Source organism: Strix aluco, chromosome 1 (assembly GCF_031877795.1).
Source record: "Strix aluco isolate bStrAlu1 chromosome 1, bStrAlu1.hap1, whole genome shotgun sequence".
Taxonomy (NCBI): Eukaryota; Metazoa; Chordata; class Aves; order Strigiformes; family Strigidae; genus Strix; species Strix aluco.
In genome coordinates, this window is record NC_133931.1 from 133,770,459 (window position 1) to 133,795,196 (window position 24,738).

At 35.6% G+C, this 24,738-nt stretch overlaps 1 protein-coding gene across 1 annotated transcript in view; it reads left to right on the forward strand.

Moving 5' to 3' along the window:
• PHF14 (PHD finger protein 14) overlaps nucleotides 1–24,738 on the forward strand; it is a 173,083-nt gene that overhangs the window by 138,224 nt on the left and 10,121 nt on the right. Inside the window, 1 exon segment of the mRNA XM_074836515.1 lies at nucleotides 33–146. Within this exon segment, the coding sequence (XP_074692616.1) occupies nucleotides 33–146 (114 nt within the window).

The following is a 24,738-nucleotide window of genomic DNA, read 5'->3' on the forward strand; positions in this document are numbered from 1 at the left end:
CTGAGGGGTCAATTTGTCTCTGTTGCCCTCAGGACTCCGAGCCGTCAAATGAGGTGGTCTCAGAGCCCCCAGGTAATGTGGTACCCTCTACCTCAAGAAGTAGCTCTGAAGAGCTGGTATCGGTGGCACAGAAACGTCCAGAAGAGGTAGGACATTCTGTGTCTATTCTTTTTCAAGATTAACTGTTGGGGGATACACGTTTGCCTCTGTTTTTCATGCCTAGTGTTGTTTTACTCATAGCAGAGACTTTTTAAAGCTAAAGCTCAATTTTATCCTCCCATACCAACAACATGCAAGACCAAAATGAATCTCAGGACCTTGATTAACAGTACCTATAAGCCAAATATGTTCCATCAGCTACCTTTTTAATACTGTTTCTTATTATCAGTGATTGGGAAAATATTTTTTCTTGTTCCTGTCTTCCATGCCATGACAGTAACAGGAGTCCTGTTAGATTCTGACAAATTAAACTTTATGACACTAAAGTGTCAGAAGTAAAATCTGTTCATAGGTATATAGGTAGATGTAAAGCTTTTGTCATCTTTCACTAAATTTAAATACAGCTAACTGATGGATTGTGCAAAGGAAAGACCCTTGCTAATCCTGAGCCTTTTTTTGTGCCCTTGTTTTCCAGAAAAATTATACTAGATGCTAATGATGTAGTATGATCATAAGTCCATACTCCCCGTTGTTATAAGAAAAGGTGCTGGCTTGTAAGGTAGTTCCATAAAATAGCCAATGACTTGGGGTTTTTTCTGTTCCTGCAATGCGTACTTGTCACAGTACATCATAGCTGGAGGAGAGGTTGTCTGCAGAATTCAGATTCACAACTTATTTTATGGTGGCAATCATCCTTTCAGAGAACAATTATTATACTTAAATTAACCCTTCCTGTGAGAAGGAGATCCTTCATTTGTACTAGCCTTAACGTTATTAATCTTGGCTTCCTCAAACAGTTTAGTTATTATTAAAGATATTCTAAGTACCAGGTAATAAAAAGACTAGTCTTTCCTGATTTTTTCTCAGATTTCTTTTGACTATAATCTTCCCCGTAGAATATGAAATAGCCATAGGAAATACAGTGCCATTTATTGGTTCTTTAGTGCAACCTTTAGTTAATTATCAAATACCTTCTTGAATTTCTCCTTTCCTCTGATAGTCTTGTCAATATGTCTGAAGAAGAGGGAAGTCCGCAGTACAGGGCCAGGAGAATTCTTAAGAGTGTCTTCTGGATTAAGACCAAATAGGTACTTCACTTATTTTGGAGCATCACCACGTATTCTAAGATAGGAAGTCAGGTTATCACATCTAAGCAGTTATGAGGATAGAGTAATGTAAGATTTTAGTACTACTTTTGTTTATATTCTTGAATAGCAAAGGGACCTCTAGTCTATGAGGGCCATGGGTTCTGCCTTTTAAATCTCAGCTTTGCCAATTTATCTCATTCCACTGGAGAAATTAAAATTGAGAGCACAGATGATATTTAAAAATAAAAATAGAGGAAAAGTGCTGCAGAAAGAGGAATGAAATGTGGTTAGTAAAAGGCGACTGAGAAGAAGATGAGTATGCCTTTGTGAAATAAAAACTAACTAAACTGGGGGGGAGAGGAAACTTCAGAGAATGGAAAGATGGAAGTATACCTTTTGAATTTTACTAAATATCTCAGTAATAGTTTATGGTGAAGCTGTTTTACTGAATGTGGGGTCATAAAGTATTATGTGTGTTTTATAAGGGAATGAGACTTTCTCCAATCATATTTACTGCAGTTTATATAAAAACAGAGAGAGGTGAGTCAGAAAGAGTTTTGTGGTTGGATTTGCAGGGAACCTTGAGAGGGGAGCACCAGTATGCTGAATTTCCAAATTCAGAACCCACCATGAAACCACCCATCTAAGTTACACATGGGTAAGTCAGCATGGTAAACAAACATTTATGAATTACACCCTAAAAAACAGGTCCAAAAAAGTGTTTGCAGAGCTTTGCTTCAACTAATGCCTTTTTTATTCCTCATTTTATTTGAAGTCTCCTGGTACATCACTCCCTTATATTCTTTCAGTATCTGCTTAATGAGTTAATATTTGGATTATCTACAGCTGCTAACTGATGCATTATTTGTATAATAATTTGTCTCATCTGAATTGAACCCATCAGTATTGGGGAGAAGGCAGTTAAAGAAAAGCTCAAATGCAGCCATGGAAAAGAGAAATAGGGGAAAAGTTTAAAGAAGGCACAATGGCTGACACCTAAGGATTTCAGGAAGGTGGAGGAGAGTTTAGGAGGATATGGAAATTGATGTTCAAAAAGAGTCGTCAGACTTGCCAATCTGAGAAGAAACGACTTCTAGTAAGAGAAAGTAAGGAATATCCCATGAGTCGCCACATTAATTTGTATAAAACATAGTTTTTTTCCTGCTTACAATTTGTTTTCCTCTTAGATAGGCCATCTGAATCTAACACTCACTGTGTCATCAGCTTTAATTTTTTGTGGGATGTCATTTGATCACTCAGATGAGGCTTTGTTTTTCTTGTCCAGTCATTCCTCCTAGTAGAAATAGAAATGATGGTCCAATTCTGAGATCTACTCAACAGGAAGACAGGATGGCATCCGCTCTTCTTACTGCCTCCCTTCTTCCCAGCCTCTTTTCATGCTCTAAAATCAGATTTAACTCTGCGGGGGATAAGGACAGTGTTCAGCTATGTGGTATATGACAAAAGCCACTGCAGAAATACTTAGCATGTCAGGTGTTTAGATACCTGTGAAATTTTTGTACCTGTGAAGGATTCAGGAAAGTTTCAGGAAAGTTTCATTCATTGGTGTATTTCAGCTGCAAAAACACTTTTGGTTGTAAAATAACCATTCAGTTTAAAGTTAGAAAGATAACTTGAATGTTTGAATTATTTTAATTAGTATCCATATGAAAATAAGGAATTTTCCTGTGTGATTGATGAGTTAGTATTGTATATATTTATTGTCTTTTTTACAAACTGGAATTGAAAAGTGGAATTGAAAGAAAAAAATGCATTTCAAATGGGACGGATGTGTGCCATCCTACTTTCAGTGTCATTTCATTAGACCTTCTTAGCAGTTTCTTACGAAACTGTAGAATAACACTGCTTTTCATAGAATGTTATACTAAATTATATAGTTTTGGTGGTTTTCCTCCAGCAGTAGTGCTTAAAATAGAAATTTTGTCCCCACAACCACTTCAGAATTCAAAACTGCATTATTGTTAGCATGCCCTGAGACAATACTTTGAATTATGTCTCTGATATCACACATTCTTTGCCATGAATTGATGAAAGAAAATTCTCTGGACATGTCAATTACTTAAGATTCAGAGCTTTTAAAATATTTTAAATATATGAATAGACTTGCTTGAACACTGTAATGGTTTGATAAAATCAAAAGGCAGATGAATCAGATTTCGTGACCCTTACTCTGCTTTCTGTGGTTGCTTTCATTGTGCATCTGGCAGTTACAGTATTTTGAGTAAATATATAGTTTTTTTAGATGAATACACACTGGCATTGAAGAAAGTGTTGTTAAAGTAGTTTCACTTTCCCTTTTTCATGTAGTGGCTAAAGAGCAAGATGGGTGGGCTGTATCTTGATACCATTTCTCATAAGCAGCACTTTAATGCACGGGGAGTGGTGGTGTCAGTGGTTGGTTATCTAAGTAAGAAGAGACTAGTTTTGACAGTTCCCTTAAACCTGAGTAAGTTTATCCTCTTCTTTAATTAGAAGTACAACAGAAATACATGAGTTATGTATATTAATTTCCTTTGCTGATCCTGTGGCAAATCAATTAATCATGTTTTAATAGTGTAAGCCTAGAGGTTAACAAAGCTGTTCTTTCTGAATGGCTGCATTGCCAGAGCAGTACAGATACAGATGAAATGCTGTGCCATTTTATCCTTTGGATAAAAAAAATGAGTTAAAGAACCGACCAACCTCCTACTTTCCCCCATGAAAAAGCATACATATATGTTCCGGAGTATTTTAGGGTAAAATATTAATGGTGTGATGGTAGCATATGAACATGAGTAGCTTATGTATCTGTGGTGCTTTCTGAGTACAGTATTAAAACTATAAAAGCAGTACAAAGTGGTGTGATTCTCAACTAAAGAAAGATAAGATAGGTACCCATTAATCTGTTTCTGAACTATTAGACATTTGGTGCTTGCAGTTTATCTGGATAGAGCACAGACTTTTTTCCATTAGTAAAGCACAGCTGAGGTATAGTGTTTTGTTTTATAGGAAAATATGTGTCCTACACTTAAGTCATAGGCATTAGTCACAAGTATAGTACAAGCAGCTTAAAAGGATTATAGAATTCAGTGTTAAAATCATTGCATTATTCTCGGAAAATCTGGGGCAGCCATCTGCATTATTTCATATACGAACAAAGGGAATGATTCTTAGTTTATATTAATACAATTGGCAGCTGATACTATCTTTTGTTTCTTGAGTTATCTTCCTTCTTTGATCTCTGGATAAAATCTTTCCCAACAAGTCCCATTGCCGCTTCAAGTTAGTACAAAAAGATTTTTTTGTAAAAAAAAACAAAGCTATAAACTTCATCAGCCGAGCGTCCAATTCGTCCTTATGCTATTTTATTACACTGAGGTGTTTGCTTTTTAAGCAAAGTATGATGTAACATGTTCTGAAAGAACTGAATAAAATGTAATTCCATGGCAGAGCCTGTAATGATGCTCGTGTGATATTTTCTTGATCTGCTATTATTAGAAGACTTAAATAACTGGATTTCCATCACCAACATCTTTTATTTGAGAAAATAACTCCATTATCATGTAGAGTAACCACTGGCAAGAAGCAGAAGGATGATTTGCACTCTTAGAGAACACAAGAAAATATTAGAGAAAACATACATTTGTATATCTATCTATATGTATAAATGCAAAGCTTTTATGCTTGTGCTTGTGAAAAGGCTGTGCATTCTTTTCTAAACTTCATAGGCATAACAATATTTTCCCTCTGTTCTGTGTAGCTGCTAGCTTGAGCTCATTTAACATAAGAATTGCATCAGACTCTTTTTGCTATAAATATGTTGTTCTTCCTGACACACTGTTAATTGAAAAAAAAATACAGTTCCCTGCATAGAATGGGTTGGACTGCATTTTTACTCTTGAACACTAAATTTTTTTGTTTAACTTCTGAAGAGCTTTCCTGCTCAGAAAAGTCACTGGAAATTTCCATGCTCTATGGACTGTTTTCTGATGAAAAAATCATGAGTGATAATTTACTAGTTGTTCTGTATCATAGATAAATAATCCCCCTTTATATCAGAAGTTATAGGACTGTGATTTCATAACAGAGGTTGATTTGTACTCTGAACCTGCTGCTACACTTGAGATTAGGATGTTCATTTTGTGCAACATCACAAATACTACATGGCATACTTTAACAAGAGAAGAAAACATATTACGTCACCTGTGTCATCCATCCCCTAGCTGACATAAGATTGATCCCTCCGGTGCATTTCTTTGTACTTTATTCTAGTTTTAAAACTTCTGAGCAATGATGGTTTTCACACTTTTGGAGCCTTTTCCTTTATACTCCTGTTCAAAGAACCTCACAGAAGATTTACTGGATCTCTTCTCTTTGTTTTCTTTGAATGGCAACAGAGTTGCAACAGATTATAGATCTGAAATTGCTATGCATTTAGAATATCTTCTGGACCTAAGTCAGATTCATTTTAGAGAAGACTGAAATTTGGTTACTTGACTGAAATTTGGTGATTTGGCCCATAATCCAACTCCTCGTGTCAGAGTGTGGGTTCCAACCATCATACTTATTTATCAGAACAGAGAAGTTGAGTGACCTATTCAGATCATTTGACACTCAGGAGATTTCTTTGATTTTACTTTTTATGCTTCTACAAGTAATTATTATGATTACTGTAGTTCCCATTAATATTTCATAACGAAAGTGCTAAGCCACATACCTAAAAAGCCTTAGAGTCTAATTTGTGTTAAAAGTGAATTAATAATGAACAGAGAAGAGAACATAATACCTTTGACTACTGAAGTGATTCCTCTGTAAAATAAAGTGGGAAATACAGTCAGGATGGAAATGCTCTGGAGTTAGGAATTCATATTTTCCGTCTAATCTATTCACATGACTGTTTTATGTAATCTTCTTAATAACAAAACATAAAGGTCACAAGATGGCTGGAAAATGCTGTCATGCAGTTCTGCGTTTGAAGTAAAAATTTATTTATGCCTATTTAAGCTGTAAATGGCCTTATGGAATGAGGGCTCCTCTTAGAAGAACATTATTAATTTAAAAAATGAATTAGGTCTGTTTAAAATTTCCACAAATCCAAGACATTTTTCTTTATTTAACCTTTTCACAGTCTCTGCCCTTCTTTAAAGTACATTCAGTCCTATATCATCTATTACTCAGGAAGGTATTTAATACATGACTTGGCATCATTTGCATTATACAAGAAGATTAACTTTACAAGCTCTGCTATTAATCTGAGTAGCTCTACATATTGACCTATGAAAGAACATAATTAAGTTAGCTTAATTAAGTTAATTAATTGTTACACTCTGATGAACTTACTATTGAGAGGAAATTAAAGGCAAATAGAAAATGGCATTCATTGGTTTGAAATAATATTTTAAAGGATTTTACAAAGATACATTATATTTAGATGACGAAAATATCTATTGTGTAATAACCAAAGCAGAGGCAATTAAACATGTCAAAAGCTAAGAATCCCTACAGTATTCTCTCTTATGGCCTGACATTCAGACATGTTTCTAAAAGCAATAAAAAAAGTGTGCTAGAAATTTAGAAAATAACTGTTGTGGTATTTTTCCCCAATACCCAAATAATTGAATTCAGAAATTGACACCACTGTCTACACATGGACTACAGAGAAAAGCACACTATAAAAGTTAGATAAGGGTTATAATCTGGCATCAGGCTCTCCTTTCGGGGAGAGAAAAGGGGAAGAATTGAAAGACAGCACAGGGCAGCAAGCAGTACCCAGTCAAAAGTACATACTCGCACGTCAGCATAAGAATGTCTTTCTCAGGCAGTGATGGAGGGGAAGGGAGAGACGCTCCTGGAATTTCCTCCCTCAGCTGCATTTCTGTTGTCAGGAGTGCCTGCAAGTTCACTGCAGGAAAACGTACAGGGTTACAGCACAGATGCTGTGCATGGACAGACCCTCCACATGACTCCAACATCTGGGGTGTGTTCATCAATCTTGATATGCACTGATGTGTACTCTGAAGATCATCAATTCCAAGTAGCCATAATTAATAAAAAGTAAGAGAAAAAAGGTGAAACATGCACAAATGTGCCACAGTAAATGCTGCCAAATGAGCAGTTTATTAATCTGTGAGATCCATTAATTTTGCCATGGCTTTAGTTTGAAATTAATTTGTCTGAACAATTATTAGTTCTCTACTAATTTTTTTCCCTAGATATATAGATTTTCTGGATGGCATCCTCAGTGATTTTAGGATTTCATGCTTTCTTTCTGATGTAAAAAGGAGTATTTTTACTCAAGTGAAAACAGTATTTTCCCTGAGGTATTATTCTTTGGCATTTCCAGATCACATGAAAGGCTCATTGATCTGTGGATACATTCTCTGGAAAAATAGCAGCATTGAAGATGGGAAGCCAATGGCATTTAGAATCACTTGTGTACAAATTTGTATTCATATTCTGAATACAGATAAGTTGGAATTTCGTTCCTTCAAAGAAAAAAAAGAAAATCTTTCCTTGAATGATACTAGCTTCTTTTTATTTAAAAAGAAATTCTGAAACATTCTTTAAAATGGATGGGTTCAGAAGAAGCAATTAAATTACAGCTACTGTACATTTAATAAGACATATTGTTTTTCTTTAACACCTTGCTCACAAAATAAATTAGTTTTAATTTTTGTAAATTCAATTTGAAATGAACATGTGGTTATATTTGGCCACTTTAAAGTGTTATAGAGTGTTAAACAACCAGGTATATTCTAAGAAGAAAGAGCAGCTTTGATTTCAGCTTAAACAACATGCTTTAAATCATAAATTTTTTTTTTTTTTGGCTAGAGGAAGAAAGTGGAAAATTGAATGAAAAATTAGAATTAAGCAAGCTTTCAGTGGGAAAATAGCAGCAAGTTGTACAAGCTGAAGGTTTTTTCCCACATTCTGTATATTTTGATAGCTGTACTGATGTCAGTGGACTTCAGAGTACCTGTGTGCACTATCTGGTTAGCTATGACTGGATTGTTTTGAGATACTCATGTGATGGCATGGTACGATGTCACGTAAGCCACTGTTGTCATTTGCTCTGTGACATGTGTGATACACAATGGAAATTCTTTTCTGGAGGAAAGTAAATGTAACTCTTCAATATGTTATGCACACACTCTTTGTGTTCTTTTTTCTTTCTTTTTCAAGGGATTTGTTATCTTCTCTCTTATCTGTAATATTTGAAAAATTAAGCAAATACATTCTCTTGTCATTGTATGCAGTGTAAATATTAGACTTCACATTGCACTATGTGAACAGAGCAATGATCCTTTTTCTAGGTGATATATAATGTCAGAAATTTTCTGGTTTATTTTAATATGACAGGTTGAAAATATCATCAGAACCCTTTAAAGTTATTATAGTCTAGATTTCAGATAATGAAGCTTGAGCAGAGTTGAAAATTTCAATGTCATCTTTAAGGTAGTGAAGATAAGCAGAGGTCAGTCAGTAGTCATTAATAACGTAGGTTATATAGATTTTTCCCTATCCAGTTGTTTCAGGGTTATCTCTGAACTGCAGTTCAATCCCAGTAGTGTCGCAATGCTGCTTCATCAAACTATTGTTTCTGTAAATTTCTCTCACTATTAAGGAGAAATTTAGACATTGAAAGAGTTCATATTACCTAAATATTTTAATATAATAGGATCAGTGATGTTATTTATTAGAATAGCTCTTTCTACTATTAATGTGAATTTTTTGAGTCATATATAATCTACCCTAATTAACAGTAAATTAAAACTAAATTTGTTGACGACAAGTATGTATTTTCTGAAGACTATGAAGTAGATTAACACATACCATTATCTTTCATAGCCCTCAATGACCTGATAAATTCTTCTTAAGTGAACAGTTTTCCTATAATTAATTTTTTATTTTTAAAAAGTGGCTACTCGGCTATCTTAGTCTCACAGAACCTCTAGATTACCTGAGATACCCAGAACTATATATTCTATGCTATAGTTATGGGCTTTAGAAACTGTGCAAACATTAATGAAAATACAGAAAAAAAACAGTTAAATTCAGAGAGACTTAAACTGGATGAGGAGTGGTATCTTTGGGAAGTTGGTTCTCCCTTATCCAGTCCTGATGTATTTTGCTCTGGTAAGATTGTTGTTTAAATTGATAGAAGTCAGCACAGGAAATTAGTACACACACCTTCTGTCAATAAAGATACCTTTGTGTCCTCTCGTAAGGACTGCTTTGGTATTGTTCTATATTCTCCATATACACAAAAGAGGTGGAGATATGCTTACTGCACAACTTAGCTGGATAAAATTATTTGTCTAAACCTCCATAGATTGTGCCATTGTTCACTGCAAAAGATGCTTGCAGGGGGCTTTTCAGGGCACTCAGAGTAGGCTTTAACCTAGGGGACACTGCTGGCTAAGACAAGGGTCTGGAGATGCTCTGCGGTTCAGTGGCCAGCAGAGCAAGTCCTCAGCCAGTTTACACCAGCCCAAGCCCCCACTGCTGCTGAAAGGGCTGTCTATTCCCACAGCCTGCCTGCTGGTCTTGTTGGACCAAAAGATGTGTGAGCTGGGTCAGTGGGCTCTTCTGGCAGACCATGGGGTGACATCCACAGGGGGTGGAGGGAATACATAGCTGTGGACCACAACCTCCCTCTTCAGTGGCAGCCTGCAGTTAAATAGTCCAGGACTGACAGTGAGACTGCATTGTGATTTCAGTGCTCTAGAGAAATTAAATTAAAATAACTCTCAAAATACATGGTGATGTTTCTGGCATTAGTGTATTGACCAGTTCTTCTGTATTTATCCATTCAAAAGGAGCACTTTTTTCCTCATTTTACAACTCTCCTCTCAGTTTATCCCACAAGAGTAGGCTTGTCATATTTGGGTTGTTCAGGAGATTGACTAAAATTAAGAGCTACTGCTTAATGTTGTAAGTGATGAAAATCCTGCTCTTCTTTCTGCAAATTAGGATCAATTACTACTTCTAAGATTTTCAGACAGGTGATTAGTTACACAAAATTTAGACTCTGATTTACAATCAAGAACTGCAGTCATTGGAAGGCACAAGAAGTGGTATACGTGTGCTTGTATCATTGTGACTTTTTTTGTGACCTTTATTGGAAGAAACCTTTTCAGAGTATTAGTGCACAGAGGTGTGGCCACACCTTGCTTGTTGGAAATCTGTCACTATTGGTTTGGATTCACAAGTTACAGAGAACCATGTTCAAATCTAAGACTCTAACCTGAGCATCCTCTCTCCAAAAAGCAGAGTAAATTTAAGTAGTAAGTTCTAATTTGGGGTAGATTTACAACCAAAATTCCAAAATTAGCAGTCAGTATAGAAAGTTGCCTTAAATCTGTACAAGTGAATGACAATAGGAGTGTTCCCTGTATCCTTGGTTAGTTGAGGGGGTTTTTATAGTGTGTTAAATATTAGTGATAATTTCAGTTTTATTAATCAGTAGATAGGTTTTGTTCTCTAAAATTCATAGATCAGAGGGCCAGAAGAAGAGGTTATTATCAGATAGTTTCATTTATTATGTAGTATATGCCATAGTACTTCTAAATTTCATGTGGATAAAAGCATATTTTTGCAAAAAAGGTATCCATCTTCATTAAAACCATTTCAAATTATATGGAGTTTAGGTTCACTCCATATATATAAATATTAATTTACTTCATGTGCTAATGAGCTCCAGTGTTAAATATTAGTTTAATTTCTAGTCTGGATTTGGTTTAGTTCAGTTTCCTTCTTTGTCAGCTAGATCAGAGACAGATTTGGTTTGGATTTTCTTTTCACTGTATAAGCCTTTACGGACTGTGAGCTACTAGTCTTCCACTTTAACATACGTTTTCCAAACCTTTGATTGTACTTGACTCCATTTTTCTCAAATTTTCAATAGACTTTTTGCATGTAGGCAAACTGTAGGTAAACTCAGTTAATCTAATATTGGTCACATAGGATGGGTATTATGAAGATAAATATCCATAGTTTAGGAGGATAAAGACATACATTTAGAAAATATCTTCTCAGGGAAGTGTAGAAAATTAAACACAAATTCAAGAATAAGGGCATATTTATTCTAATGTAGCTCTGAATCTGAAAATGGAAGAGAAGATATGAAAAGCAGGAAGCATGTAAAGGACATAAAGAAAGGAGCAGAGAATTTTTTCTGCATTTTAGATGCTTATTTTTATTCTCATTTTTTGACAGTCTTTATGTATATAGTTAGCTCTGGGAAAAAGATCTCAGTAAGTCAGCATTTAAAAATGGAGTCACCCATAGAATATAATTTGTGTGTGTGTGCACGCTGTGCAAAATTTTAGATGTTTGTTTCTGCAAAATGTTGCTTGTTTTAACAGCCTCTTTATAGTTTCAAGGGTGTTATTTGAAATGGGGATAGAGGCAAAAATGATGCAGTGTCTTTCAGAGCCTGTAGATAACCCAAAAGTCACCATTGTTCATATTATAGCCTGATAAGCAGCAAAGTGAAAATAACCCAGTTTTGGAGTCATGTTGTTACTTGAGAAAGCTTTCACTGTCTGCAGAGGCACCAAGTTATTCAAAAAGGGGAAGCACCTTAAAAACTTACAAAACCCAAACCCAACCCCTGTTCCTGTAAGACTGAGTAAAGTTCCTTCTTCACCACAAGCGTGACACTGTGAGAGATCTCTCGTTATGCCATGGAGGGAAATACATTTGATGCCTCCATCCCTGCCTCAAGGTCTCATGTAGAAACACTGAACACTTAGAGAAAATTTGAAAATAAACTTTTGTTTGAATTACTCTGTTTGAGATTGAAAGGTGGAACAATTTATAGTGCTCTTTAAAATAATATTACTATTCCTAAAGTCTAAGTTTTCTAAATTCTTCCTGCGATACAAGGTATTTTGGGTGAAATTTCTTTATCTCAAAGGTTACTGAATTTAGTAAATAACATTAAATTTGGGAAACTAATAGGGATAAATTTGATTTGTTCTAGCCTTCATCTTGCAGTCTTCCCTGGGCATCTGCCTGTGGCCATTGAAGATGACAAGAAACTGGACTGGATAAACATTTGTTGTTACCCAGTGCAGCTCTTTATTTCTTTATGCCAAAAGTTAACTTGACAGTGTCTGGGTAGAGTGATGAAGCCGAGAAATACTCTCAGATGCAATATTGCATACGTGGCGTGGTTTCAGTTTTGGGTTTTTTCCTGCTAAGTTAGCATCTATGAATTGTGTTTTATAGTTCACTGTTTAATACAAATGTAGCACATTTGGAAGACGGCTTAGCCAATTTTTCAAGAGTATTATGACTTTAGAACTTCCTGATTTTTATTTACTGAATTAATTCTAGTTGATTTTCATTTAAATCAATATGCATTTTAATTTGAATTTAATAAGCAAGGGGTCTTTATATTACAGTCTGTGAAGCTCCCATAACACAAATTAGCAAATAATTCTGTGCAATTATATGTTATACTTTTAGCATGGCAGTCTTACCCCAAGAGCTTGTCATTTTGAGCATTTATTTTTAACTCTATAGTCTGCATTGTGAATACATTTCAATTTTGCAGTCAAGGCTGTATGGTTAAAAGCACTGAATAGAAAAAAAAAATGATCCTTACCTTGGAGAGCTTCCATTTCTAGTATAAAACAAAATTATGTGGATAAAAAATTTTAAAAAATCAAGTTGTATTAGTTCTGTTTGCTACATTTTGACTAAGATTTGCACTTAATAGGAGAGGTTTTCTTTTTTTAAAAAGAAAGACTAATAGTAAGACATAATATTGTTTCAAATATTTGGAAATTTCACTGGTTTTTATTCTACAGAGTTTATTATGCAGCAGGTTATAATAGCCTCTACTTCTCTACATAATACAGAAACTTAAGTTAGTAATAGAAAGAGGATTGAAGACAGTAAACAGATTGCATAATGGAACAAATGAATTTCTATTCTTATTAATTGGTAAACTTAAGATAGAGAAGTATTGCACATATAAAGTGGGAAAATGGAAGGCTGTTCGCATAAATACTTTTTCCACTGTTAAAGCACATCATTAATAGACTTTATCAAATCAGACCAAGGATCTGTATCAAGCAGCTTCATCATCCATGTAGTCATGAAGTGAATGTCATCAGAAATCACTGGGCTTAAACACTTATCAGCTCAATATGATAAAATGACTGCATTTTTATTTACACAATAACCTCAGATCCTCATATTAAAAAGTGGCAAATTTTTTCGCCCTTTGCTGTTCTAAGTGTGACACATGTAACAATTATTCATCATTCCGTAATGGATCATTTTTATCAGAGTCCTGTGTCTCTTCTGTATATATAGAATAAATATTTATGTTTTCTCATTTTTCTGAACTAGAAGATACTGATAGAATAGGTTTGAAGTGTCAACTATAATTCATTGCCTGCAAAGAAAAGCTTTATACTGATACTGTGTGAAAGGAAAAGAATATCTAAATCATTTCAGCAGCGAGCTTATAACCAAGATAATATCAGCATTTTCCTTCTTGAAAATATATCTGCCATAAATTAGAGGAGGTCTTCAGTATTTTATTAAAATGCTTCTGACAAGTTTAACCCCATCTTCAACAGGAATGTAGGTATGAATACAAAAACCTTTTTTTAAAAAGAAAAGTGAAGGTCAAGTGAAAGTTAAAACAAGCTTGCAGTAAACTTCTTACTAATTCTGCAAATATTTTGTGTAGAACACAACAAATTATGATGCTCATTTAGTATCAATCTAAAGGTACACATTTTATTGTTATAGAAAGCTTAAGATATATGTAACACTTTGCTATTTTGCACAATAGTAATATAGTTTGCAAAAAACCCACAAAATATGTGTATACTGTGTGAATTTGAATGAACTCTTAATTTAGTTAAAATTAGCCTTAGCTGTAAACATAATTGAGGAGAGGTGCATATCACAGTATATAATTATGTTTGAATATATACATAGAAAAGTAATTGGGATCATATGAATATAATTAGAATTCAAAATATGTTTGTAATGAAGCATTTTATACACGAATACTATGGCTCAGTATCTTATACACTTTCAGCTATGCTTCCAGTTTCTTTTACAAGAAAATGCAGGAAAGTGTCATTACTATTTGTAATGGACTAATAGCCCAAGAGAAAAGTTGTATGTGATTAAACCCTGCACCTGTTTTGCTGATTTCATAGCTGTCCCTTTATTATTTTTTAAAACTATTGGATTTGAAGTACATTAAAGGGTCATATACCAAATGTACGTGCTTCCTGTTCAAGGGTGAGTGGTTGTTTCATGCTTTCTTTGTGAGTGCTCCTTCCCCAGGTCCTGCGCTGCAGCAGCAGCAGCACCTCCCACACTTACAGCAACTTGCTCCGTAATTCCAGCTGCAGCTGGAGAGCGTGCGTCTTCTGAGAGGGGCTCTTTCCAAGGCACTTGGTCAGAAGAGACATTTCTTTTCTGGAGCCTGCCCCATCCACAAAAGACCCAAAGTGTCCGCCACAGGCTGGAACAGCTTTCTGCAAATAAGTAGAAAGCTGAAATGAAGTCTCGGTGTTTCTGATGTGTATAAGAATTTTACTTTGAACAGGTTTTTTCCTGCAATAATTTTAACTTTCATCACTCATTAGTATCACATCACACTGATATTGAAACAAGCTGGAAGATTTTATAAATTGATGTATTTAATAGGAAACTTACAAAAATATGATTTTTATGAGGTATACCCAATGTTTCAGTTTAGAATTGCTGCCTATAAACTTGATAATTGTTTTCTTTAAAAAATCAGATATTAAAAGACAACATAAGAATGAATTCTTCCTTTCCATGACAAAAACACAGAAGCAGTCCTTCATTTTGGAAGCAATTAGTATGTTAGGAAGGTCATTATTGTAAAGCTATGCATTTGTCCCTGCTAGTGACATGAATAAGCTAAGTGATCTTATGGTATTTGCTGTTGTCAAATTGGATTAGCATCTTAGGCAGGATAAGAATGTCATTAATGTGAAACAAAAATTAATTACTATGATAAGGCAATAAAACTTCTTTAATACTCCATGATCAGTAGCTTGAAAGAAACTTACAATTTCAATTTTAATTCCTTCCGTAAATATTTCCAGTTCCTACAGTCTCTGAATCTTTACCTTTTGTGATTATTTACAGACAAAGTGGAATTTACTCTTGGATGGGCATGCTGTAGAAACAAAGTGTTAAGAGTGACTCCATTTGCTTGCCATAATGTTTTCAGCATATGTATTAAGGAACTGTTGCACTATCCATCTTAAAATCAATGTGGAAGAGTTATGTTCTGGGAATTCCTTCTACTGTCCACTGAGTGCATCTTGTGTAAGCAAATTGTCTAACTTTCAGAGAGCTCAAACGCAAGAAAGATGAATCTGAGTCACAGTGGTTAAAATTAAGAGCGGTTCTGTATCAAACTGCATAGAAGTGAATTGATTAACTTTGGTCATACTTCATTCAGGCATATTTTAAGATTATGCTGTTTATGTATGCTGAATGTTGGTCAGCCACCTCAAGAGGCCTCAAAATAATACAGTACTTTAACCCAAACAGCTGTTTACAGGCAGGATGAGAATCTCCTTTAACTGATAGGTTCCACTGCTTATTAGAGAGAAACAGTGGCATCGATCACATTTGTATCTATAAATTCTACACCCGATTTATAAGAAGCATCATACTGGAAAGATTGTTGTTTTCTAGACAGCAGACAACCATTTGTATTTGGTCTTGTCCTGCAGTTTCGCTGTGGGGCTGCTTCTGGAGAACTATCTAGAGCTTTCAGTTGCTTGCATACAATCAAATGCACACTGAGAACTTAGAGTTCACAACAGCCCATTGTTCTTCCCTTTAAAATAGATATTTCTGTTTCAGTATAAGAGGGATACTATGTGAGAATATGTCAGTATTGAAGTATGAGGTCATATCTGTTGGAAATAAGGCACTTAAGTTAGGGTGGCACCTGCGTTTGGCTTTTGGCTATGAAGAGGCGTGCTACCAACTTAGCATTCACAGTGCATCTTTCAAAGAACTGCCTTCTGCTATACTGTGGGACAAGTTCATCAGGCAGAACCACTGTTAGGCTAGCAGTACATATAGTTGCACATAGCAGAGGCTTTTCTCACTCTGGAAAAGCCTCAGTATCTTCTGTTTCAAGAAAGTAGATACATTAGGTGAATTGATTTCAATACAAGTCAGCTTTTTGTGGAAGTAGTGAGAAGCACTTGGTTGTCTTCATCCCTTCCTGAACCACAGAAGCCTGCCTATGTTGCAGAACAAGTATGATGCCTTCATGGCAGGTTGAGCAGGCATGCTGAGTGCTACTTCCTTTATACTTTTCAAACATACAGCAGTACTTCTGAGGCAACAAGCTCCAGGATTATATAATCTGGTAGATTTTGATTGACTAGTGGTGGCTTCTGAATTTTAGCATGAGAATTCACATCTTCACAATACTCTGTGAGGAACTTGCTTCACATCTTCCAACACCAAAAAACTTCATTAAAGAAACCTACTGTTGGTCAGAAATAAAGTCATACTGCTTTTTTCATAATAACATTCCAGCTAGCTGTAAGTGTGTGGCTTAGAAATTTCAGCAAGTCAGCCACATATGCTTGAGTGTGCCACTCAAAGAGTATGAAAAAAATTAACTGCAGAGTATCTACTGCTTAATTTTGCAGGGGTTGATAGATCACTGGTTCATAAACATTAATGTAGAAGGTTGGAGAACGATGCACAAGCTATGGAGGAGATCTGACCTTTTATATGTTTGGACAGGCATGACATTTTGTAGTCAATTGACTCTTCTTATCCTTTCATGCCCTGGGTTATGAAATCATATGCCCTGAGGAAAGGAAATTCAATTATGCATTTAACATTTTTGGATTGGTGGGGAATATGCATCTGGTGTGATGAAAGCAGGATGGTTTTATCTATAAAAGTTAGTTACAAAAATTATCTCAGTTGATATCAATGTGATCACAACCTGCTCTATTCGTCAGAAAATCTGTAACACTTGAGACAAAGGCTGCTATTATCACTGTTAGAATCTAAATCTTTTTCCAGAGTGATGAAATATTAATGTGATGGGAGTTCTAAAATATTAAAAAATCTGGCTTATGAAGGTGATGATAGAAATCTGTCACTGTGTCCAAAAAGGATTTAGGGGCAACAGCTGACCTAACAGTTTACTAGCAAATCGACCAGTACCATGCAACTTGAGTTCTCCACTCCACCCCATCCCAACCCCACCAAAATGTTTCAGTTTTTGACAATTCCTTTTGTGTGAAAAGACTGGAAGCTTAATTTTCCAGGTACAGAAGAAAATAAAATAAAATATAAAATAAAATAAAATTAAACTAAACTAAACTAAACTAAACTAAAATAAAATTAAACACTGGAATGAGCGGTAACTGGGTGCTGCTAAGCAAGGACTACTGATTTAGTCATGGACTAGTTGTCTTCCCAAATGAGAGAATAAGGACTGAAGTCTGGCAACTGCTGTTATTGGCTATGGACTAGACAGGTGGACTGTCATTTAAAACAAGCAAGCAAACAAGCTGAACACATAGGCAGTTGGAAAATTAATTTCTGTATTGTATCCTTTCATCTGAAATGTCTAATTTTTAGACTCCCAGTCACTCATGGTGAGGTGGATAAAGTCAGAACTCAAGAGAATAAACCTCTCCGAAAACAGGACTCCTGGCCTGAAAGGTCTTTATGACATGAATGAGTTGAAAGTTACGTTTATCAGTGAAATATTCCGTGCCTCTGTCAACCATTACAAAATGGGCTCCATAGGTGGTGGTTTTCTGGTTGGAATATATTGCTGTAGTCTCTGCACATGTTTCTAAGTTTTCAGAGAGACTGGCGCCTGTTTCAGTTTTTCCTCTTGGATTCCTTTAAATGCCAGATTAGAGGAAAAATTATGATTCAGAATTTTAAAAAAGCAAAACAACTGCCAGATATTTCCTTTCTAGGAAAATCTCCTTAGCTCCCCTACCTTGAACATAAGTGGTAAACTGTTATTTCTACCTTATCCTTGTACCAAGAGAAGACAGTCTTTTAAGGAAGTAGACAGAGAACAACAACAAAGAAAGAAGAGCTTGTGTCTAAAGGAAAGAATACTGAGAAGATTTTAAGCATTATCCTAAGGATCTTTCAGGAACTTTCCTGGTTAAAAAGATGAGAATTTTGTGAAGTAGACTGTCAAAGCTAGAAGGAAACAAGCCCGAAGATGGTGAAACATCCACCAAAGGGTGAAGTTCTACACATCTTGAGAAGACAGCAAAAGGAAATAGTTTGTGGGAGGAAGGTGTCACGGCCTTGAGACATGTTATTTTCACCTGCTTTTGTCTAAAGCTATCAGCTCAAAACAAAACAACCAAATGGGCATGGAGAAAATTCTCTTTTATTCTTCATATCAATGGATAAGACCTTGAAAATGAAAAAATATATTTGGGACTTTACCTAAGAAGTAGAGGAGGGCGGTGTTGCATTTAATGAAACTGTTCAGACAAAATAATAATCGTAGCTCTCACCTCAATCACTCAGAGAAACAACAGGAAGAAGACAATCACAGATACAGCCTGTATTTTTACATAGGCCAGGAATGCAAATCCTTTTCATTAAGCAAGAATACTAGCTTACTACTGAGAGCCAGTGCAGGCAAAGTACAGTTCAACTCACCTTGGAAGGAATATTGCCAGGAAATGTTTTCCATTTTCTTGGGTCTTCTGCCTCCTTCCTGCACACTTTTGTGCTTCTACCAGCTTAACTTGAAATATCCTGTATCCTTATATCTTGTGAGAAATTGCAGAAATTATTAAGGAACAATTAAGTTTCTGTGGAGAAGTGTGTAAAACTGACAAGTTTGGTTATGCAAAAGAAACTACTTCAAGAAAATGTTGGCTTCACAAATGATAGAAAATACCATTTCCTTTTTGCCAGCGGTAGCCAGCTGAGAACTTAGCATGGATCCCCAGACTACACAATTGAATTGAGTTACCTACCTTTGGCTTATATTTGTTGTGTTTTCCCACCCTGATGGAGAGCTGAAGGCTGTTAGAGTGAGCTGCCAGTGAGCACTCGATTCACTTGCTTTGTGCTTTCTGCAGATTCTGAGTTGTAGGACTGTAATCCATTAGTTTACTGAAATCTGCTTTTAATTTGGATAGGTACCGTTTTCTTTCTCCAGCTCCTACTCAAGGCATGAGTTAAAGACAGAAACCTCTATGAACAGATACTAGTTTGGCTAGGATAAAAAGGTATGTGGCACTGAATATTGTGATGGGAATATTTTAGTGGTATGTTTTCATCATGTTTAAGTTGCTTAAAGATTGTTGGGGTTTTATTTTTGGTTTAAATACCTGGTGAATCTCACTGTACTGACAGAAAGTCTGACATCCCATCCACAAGCAATGAGCAGCAATGTTGTGTTGTCTTTGAGTCATCAATGCACCCAGAGCTTCTGCAAGGCAGACACGGTGATAGTGGTGATAGTGGTTTTCTGTCCTTTCTTTGCCTGGCATCCACAAGTGTCTGTCATTTTCAGGACATTGTTGACGTTGCTTCCTGTGGTTAATCAGTCTAAGAAAGAAAAAACAGAAGTAGCAATGTTCATTGACTAGGAAATTATTGTTTTCCATGGCGGTAAAATATGAATAAGGGTTTTCTGAACAGGCTTCTGTCTGCTGTGGGGCAGCTGTTTAAGGTAGGCATGGGTGCTTTGGCCGATAGAAAAGAGGAGATAATACCTGCTAATGAGGGAACTCTTGCTAAATAGGGCAGCTTACACACTTATGGGCTGCACCAGCAAAGTACCTAATGCTGTAATAACCTACAAATCCAAGCTATTCAAGTTGGGATAAGTGTTACAATCAATTATTGTGACTTTCAATAGAGTGCCTGTTCTTCTTCTTTTTGTCAGACTTAGCCTCTTATCTGCCTTGTTGAGTCATGTCTTGATGTGTGATAATTATATCCAGTCGTAGCTAGTTCTGAATGCTGGTTTGTATGAAGCTATCTGTGGGTTAAACTTCTCAGTTAATGAGGAGCTGACTGTGTGGGATTGGATTACCGCCTGGATTAGATTTCTAACGCAATTCATTTCCAGGCATCCTCTTTCAGTATTTTCACTACACTTTAGTCTATATTAAGGTGGAAATTGGATTAAAAGGACAAAGCGTGAAGTCATTTGCTGAAGCAAGCAGAGTGTTAGTGCCAAATTTTGTATAAAAGGATGCTTCTGAAAGGGCTGCGGGTCTCTCTTCTAATCCATGGAGAATCCTGCCGCCTCTGAGTTTAAGGACTTCATTTCCAAATACAATGCACAGGGGGTACATAAACCCCTGTTAAACAGTTCATTTTGTGCATTCATCTCTTGTTTGTTTATGGTATTAAAAATGTTGTTTTCAGCCTGGAACAATCCCATTCATGCAGAAATCACTTTGTAAATGTAAATACTGTATTAGTGGCAGCTCTGAGCAAGTATTTTAACCTGTTGGGCAGTACCAATAGCTGTAATTAAAGTTTTAAATATACAAAAGAAAATTCTGCCTTTTATCTTTCTCAAGGAAATAAAGATTTTCAAGAGGACAAATTGGTTATATAGAGAGACAGTGCTCACTATATCTGAAAATGTTGTGTTGCCAGGGCAAATGAATTATTGCTGTTCTTGGATGAAGGGAATGTTGTGTGTGAAACTTCCACTGTCCATTGAGTAAACAGGAAGGTTTGAATTGTAAGCACAAGACAGGACATAAATGATACATTTTAAAAATCTAAAATCAGAAACAAAATATCTGAAAGTCTGTGCACCCAAAGATGTAATTCTGGACCACAACCTTAACAATTATCATCACATGATGCAAGACAGCCTAAGTATGAAAGTATATTCACATGGAAAAAAGTGATCTAACTCAAGCTGACCACTGCAGCTTTCACAGAGAGGATATTGACTACCACTTAAATGCTATTAGGATGTGGTCTTCCTTGGAGAGCAGGTACTTGTCCTTCTGAAAAAGAGGAATAGACACATCAATTTCATTTGACCCTGCTGGCTGATGTACTAGTGCTGACTTGGTAGTTACTTCCTTATTTCATTATGTTTTAAAAATTGACTCCATTCTCTTTTCATCATTCCAAACCAGACACCCTTTTTATGCATTGCCTTCTGATTGCTCTCAAAGCATCTTTCCAATTAAATAATTTCCTGATAAAAAACAAGTTTATGTGAAGTAGAACTGTTTTTCATATGCTTTATAGCTTGCTGCATATTATACCATATCGTGTATCATAAAATTCCTACTATTAATGGTTGTTTACTTTTCCTAGAGACAAAAAATATGCATCAGAATTTAAAACCAGACAATTTCTTGCAATAACTGAACTCGTTTTATGTTGTCTTTGCTGGTTTCAGAAGGAACAGGTGTTGTTCTGCACTAGAAAAGTTGATGCTTTTGAAGCCTTCTGTACTTTCTGAATGTAATAACAATGACAGCACTTAACACATATATAAATCTTTTCATGCATAGAGCTCCATCCTGACACTGAAAGTATTATACGGATAAGTTCTTTAATGTAGCAGCAAGTTCAATTTCCACACCCCCCAGGCCCAATATGTATTATAGTAGGGGGACAAATGTCAGAGATTTGACCTGAGAAATTCCTCATCTGAGTCTCAGACCTTGCTTTACTATGGACACATGCACTAGCTTTATCCTGGCTTCTATTAGTGACCCTCCTCTAGATTATAAATCCTATTATGTACCACTCCTCCATTTCTTCCTCTTCTCCAGTGACATTTTCCAGCTCATTATCCAGAGGTTTTCTCAGCTTTCTCCACACACCATGCTTCGTATGGGGAGTTCTTACCTTGACCTCAACTCTGTGTCACCCACAGAAGCACACCTCTAGAGACTGATTCCTCAAGGCCCAGTACTGTTTTGATAAAATATCTACAATAACTGTCTGATTTTTTATGTTTGTCCTGTGTAGTCAGTATATTTGTTTTATAAAGAAATATAAAATATTTCTATATGAAATAGTTTTATATACATTTTGGTGATAATCAGTTTTTTATCATTCTTCATTTATTAGCTACACATGGCACAAAAATGTGATTGAGATACATGCCCATTATCCTGACCCACTTAGCTTTTATGATGTTTTACTTCTTGTCCTCTTGTCATTTTTTTTCATAAATTATTTTAGACTCTGCAAGATCAGACTCTCCAGATGTGTTTGCACAGGATGTGTCATGATATGACTTGGCCAAGATTCAGATTATTGAGTAGTAGTACAGTTAAATAAATATTATATTGATATATTACCATTTATCAAATTGAACAGCAAAATCTTCAAAGGAGCTAGAGACCTTTCTATATCTAGGTGTTAAAAAGGCATCTTGTTGGGGGTTTTGAATGGACAGGGGAAGCAACAGCTAACAAAATTTTTCAGGTTTTGCTTTTTTGAGAACTTACCTCCTGAAAGGTACAGCTAGATGAGAGGAAGCAGGCAAAATGAGTTGTATCAAATACTAGGTAGTATTTGCCACAGGAGAACATGAGCTTGTTTTTTCTACATAACCTTTTTTTTTTACTCCCTGCTCTGTTTTGTGATTAAAGGAGACATATGTAATAAACAGAAAATAATTAAATCGTTACTGGCTGTTAACTCTTAGAATCGTGATATCCAATTCCTCAAGCTCCTGTATGTGCAGAAAGAGAAAAGCCAATGAATAAAGCCAGACAAATAGATTGCAACTAAGTAAAATGAATGAATATGTAAGCCTTTGCTTGATATTGTTAGGTAACACTGACAGTTACGAGAGCAGTTGTTGTACAGGAGCAGAGAGCAGCAACTACTGAACATTGCTGCGGGGCTATTGCTGACCCTACTTAAGGTGCTGGGCAGAAGCTCTAGAGGCAGCTGTTTGGCAGCACTAGGATTTCAGGAAAAAATAGCCCTCTGAAAATAGGCTCAACTTCCTCTTAATTACCCACAATTTAATTGCCATGCTTGATCCAAGGCCTGTTTAATTCCAGTATTCTATTCCAGAGAAGCCTTGTTCTACTGTATTTCATACATAATCCCAGTAAATAGTACTGTTCAGGTCAGTGATCAGATGAGTTGAATGTAACGATGCATGTATACGTGTTTGCAAATTGTGGCCCTTAATGGTTGTGAAGAATATTATGTCTTGGAAACTCTGTGATATAATGTAAAGGGAGACAAAAAACCTGAGTGAGTAGTCTTCTGAGGAATGGAGTTTAGTGAGCTTCAAAAGGAGTTTCAATGAAATATATTAAGTGGCCTCAGTGTTTTCAGGAAAAAGTAGATAAATAATGATTTATAATGTGAGTTCTGTAATGAGCTCTTCTACCATAAATATGCAAAACACTAATTAGTTATAACCAAATTTCCCTAGCTTTGGGAATCTTTTAGAATACAGCCTTTTAGTAATTGAATCACATCAAAGTATTTTTTCTCCCACTCTTCTAACAAAGCTATGTGTGGTTTGTTGGAGGGCAGACAGAGATGGGAAGCAAGCTGTTGACAAACCAAAACATGACTTTGATGTAGTAGAGTGAAACAGTAACTTCTAAATTTATTAGAAGGAAATGCACCATGAACTTGTACGGAACCCTATTTGTGGTGACTACCGGCACCAAGGTGAGGTCTGTCAATTTGATTCTAAGTTTCTGAAAGGCAACTACGTTTTTTTTTTTTTTTTAACGAAGTATATAAATATTGTTAGAGAAAAAGTTTTGGAAGGATATCAGATTGTGTTTAGAGGCAGATGCTGCTTTTATAGGGCAGGTTTTTGTAAAGTTCCTTTTGATGATAGTACTAGCTTAAATGGTTGGACATTGCATTATTTCCAGTCGAAAGAGTTTCATCAGATTCTGACTTCAAAAAATTACAGTAAAGCAACATTGCTATCATGACAAATTACCAAAACATCCCTCAGTATACCCACTGAATTAAATAACATTTGGCTTTAGAATCTTACTTGGAAATGCAAAGATGAGTGGAAGTTGAAGGGAATTCATTCTACTGTTAAAGCTAATACATTCATTTTTTAATTTAGAAACTGATCAGCTTGAAACTGTTTAAACCTTGGTATATTAAATGTTACAATTTTGACTCAAAATTGACTGTGTTTATTACCAATACACCCTTGATGATTCAAATACAGCTGATTTGATCTGTTGTATGAACAGGACTGTTCAGGCATCATTGCAGGATCAGAACAGTAAGTGCTATCTTCAAATACAGAAATAAAGGCAAAATATAAAACCAAACAAATCTACAAGCCTTCCTTTGCCATCAGATCAACTGAGTTCCAAGTTCTAAAGACAGAGATTTCTTGTCTTGTTTGATTTCAGGTCCATAGCTAAATGTTTGGGCTATATTGTCAAATTAAAAGTATGTTTATATAGCTTGTAAAGGAATGATTTTGACTTCTGGGTAG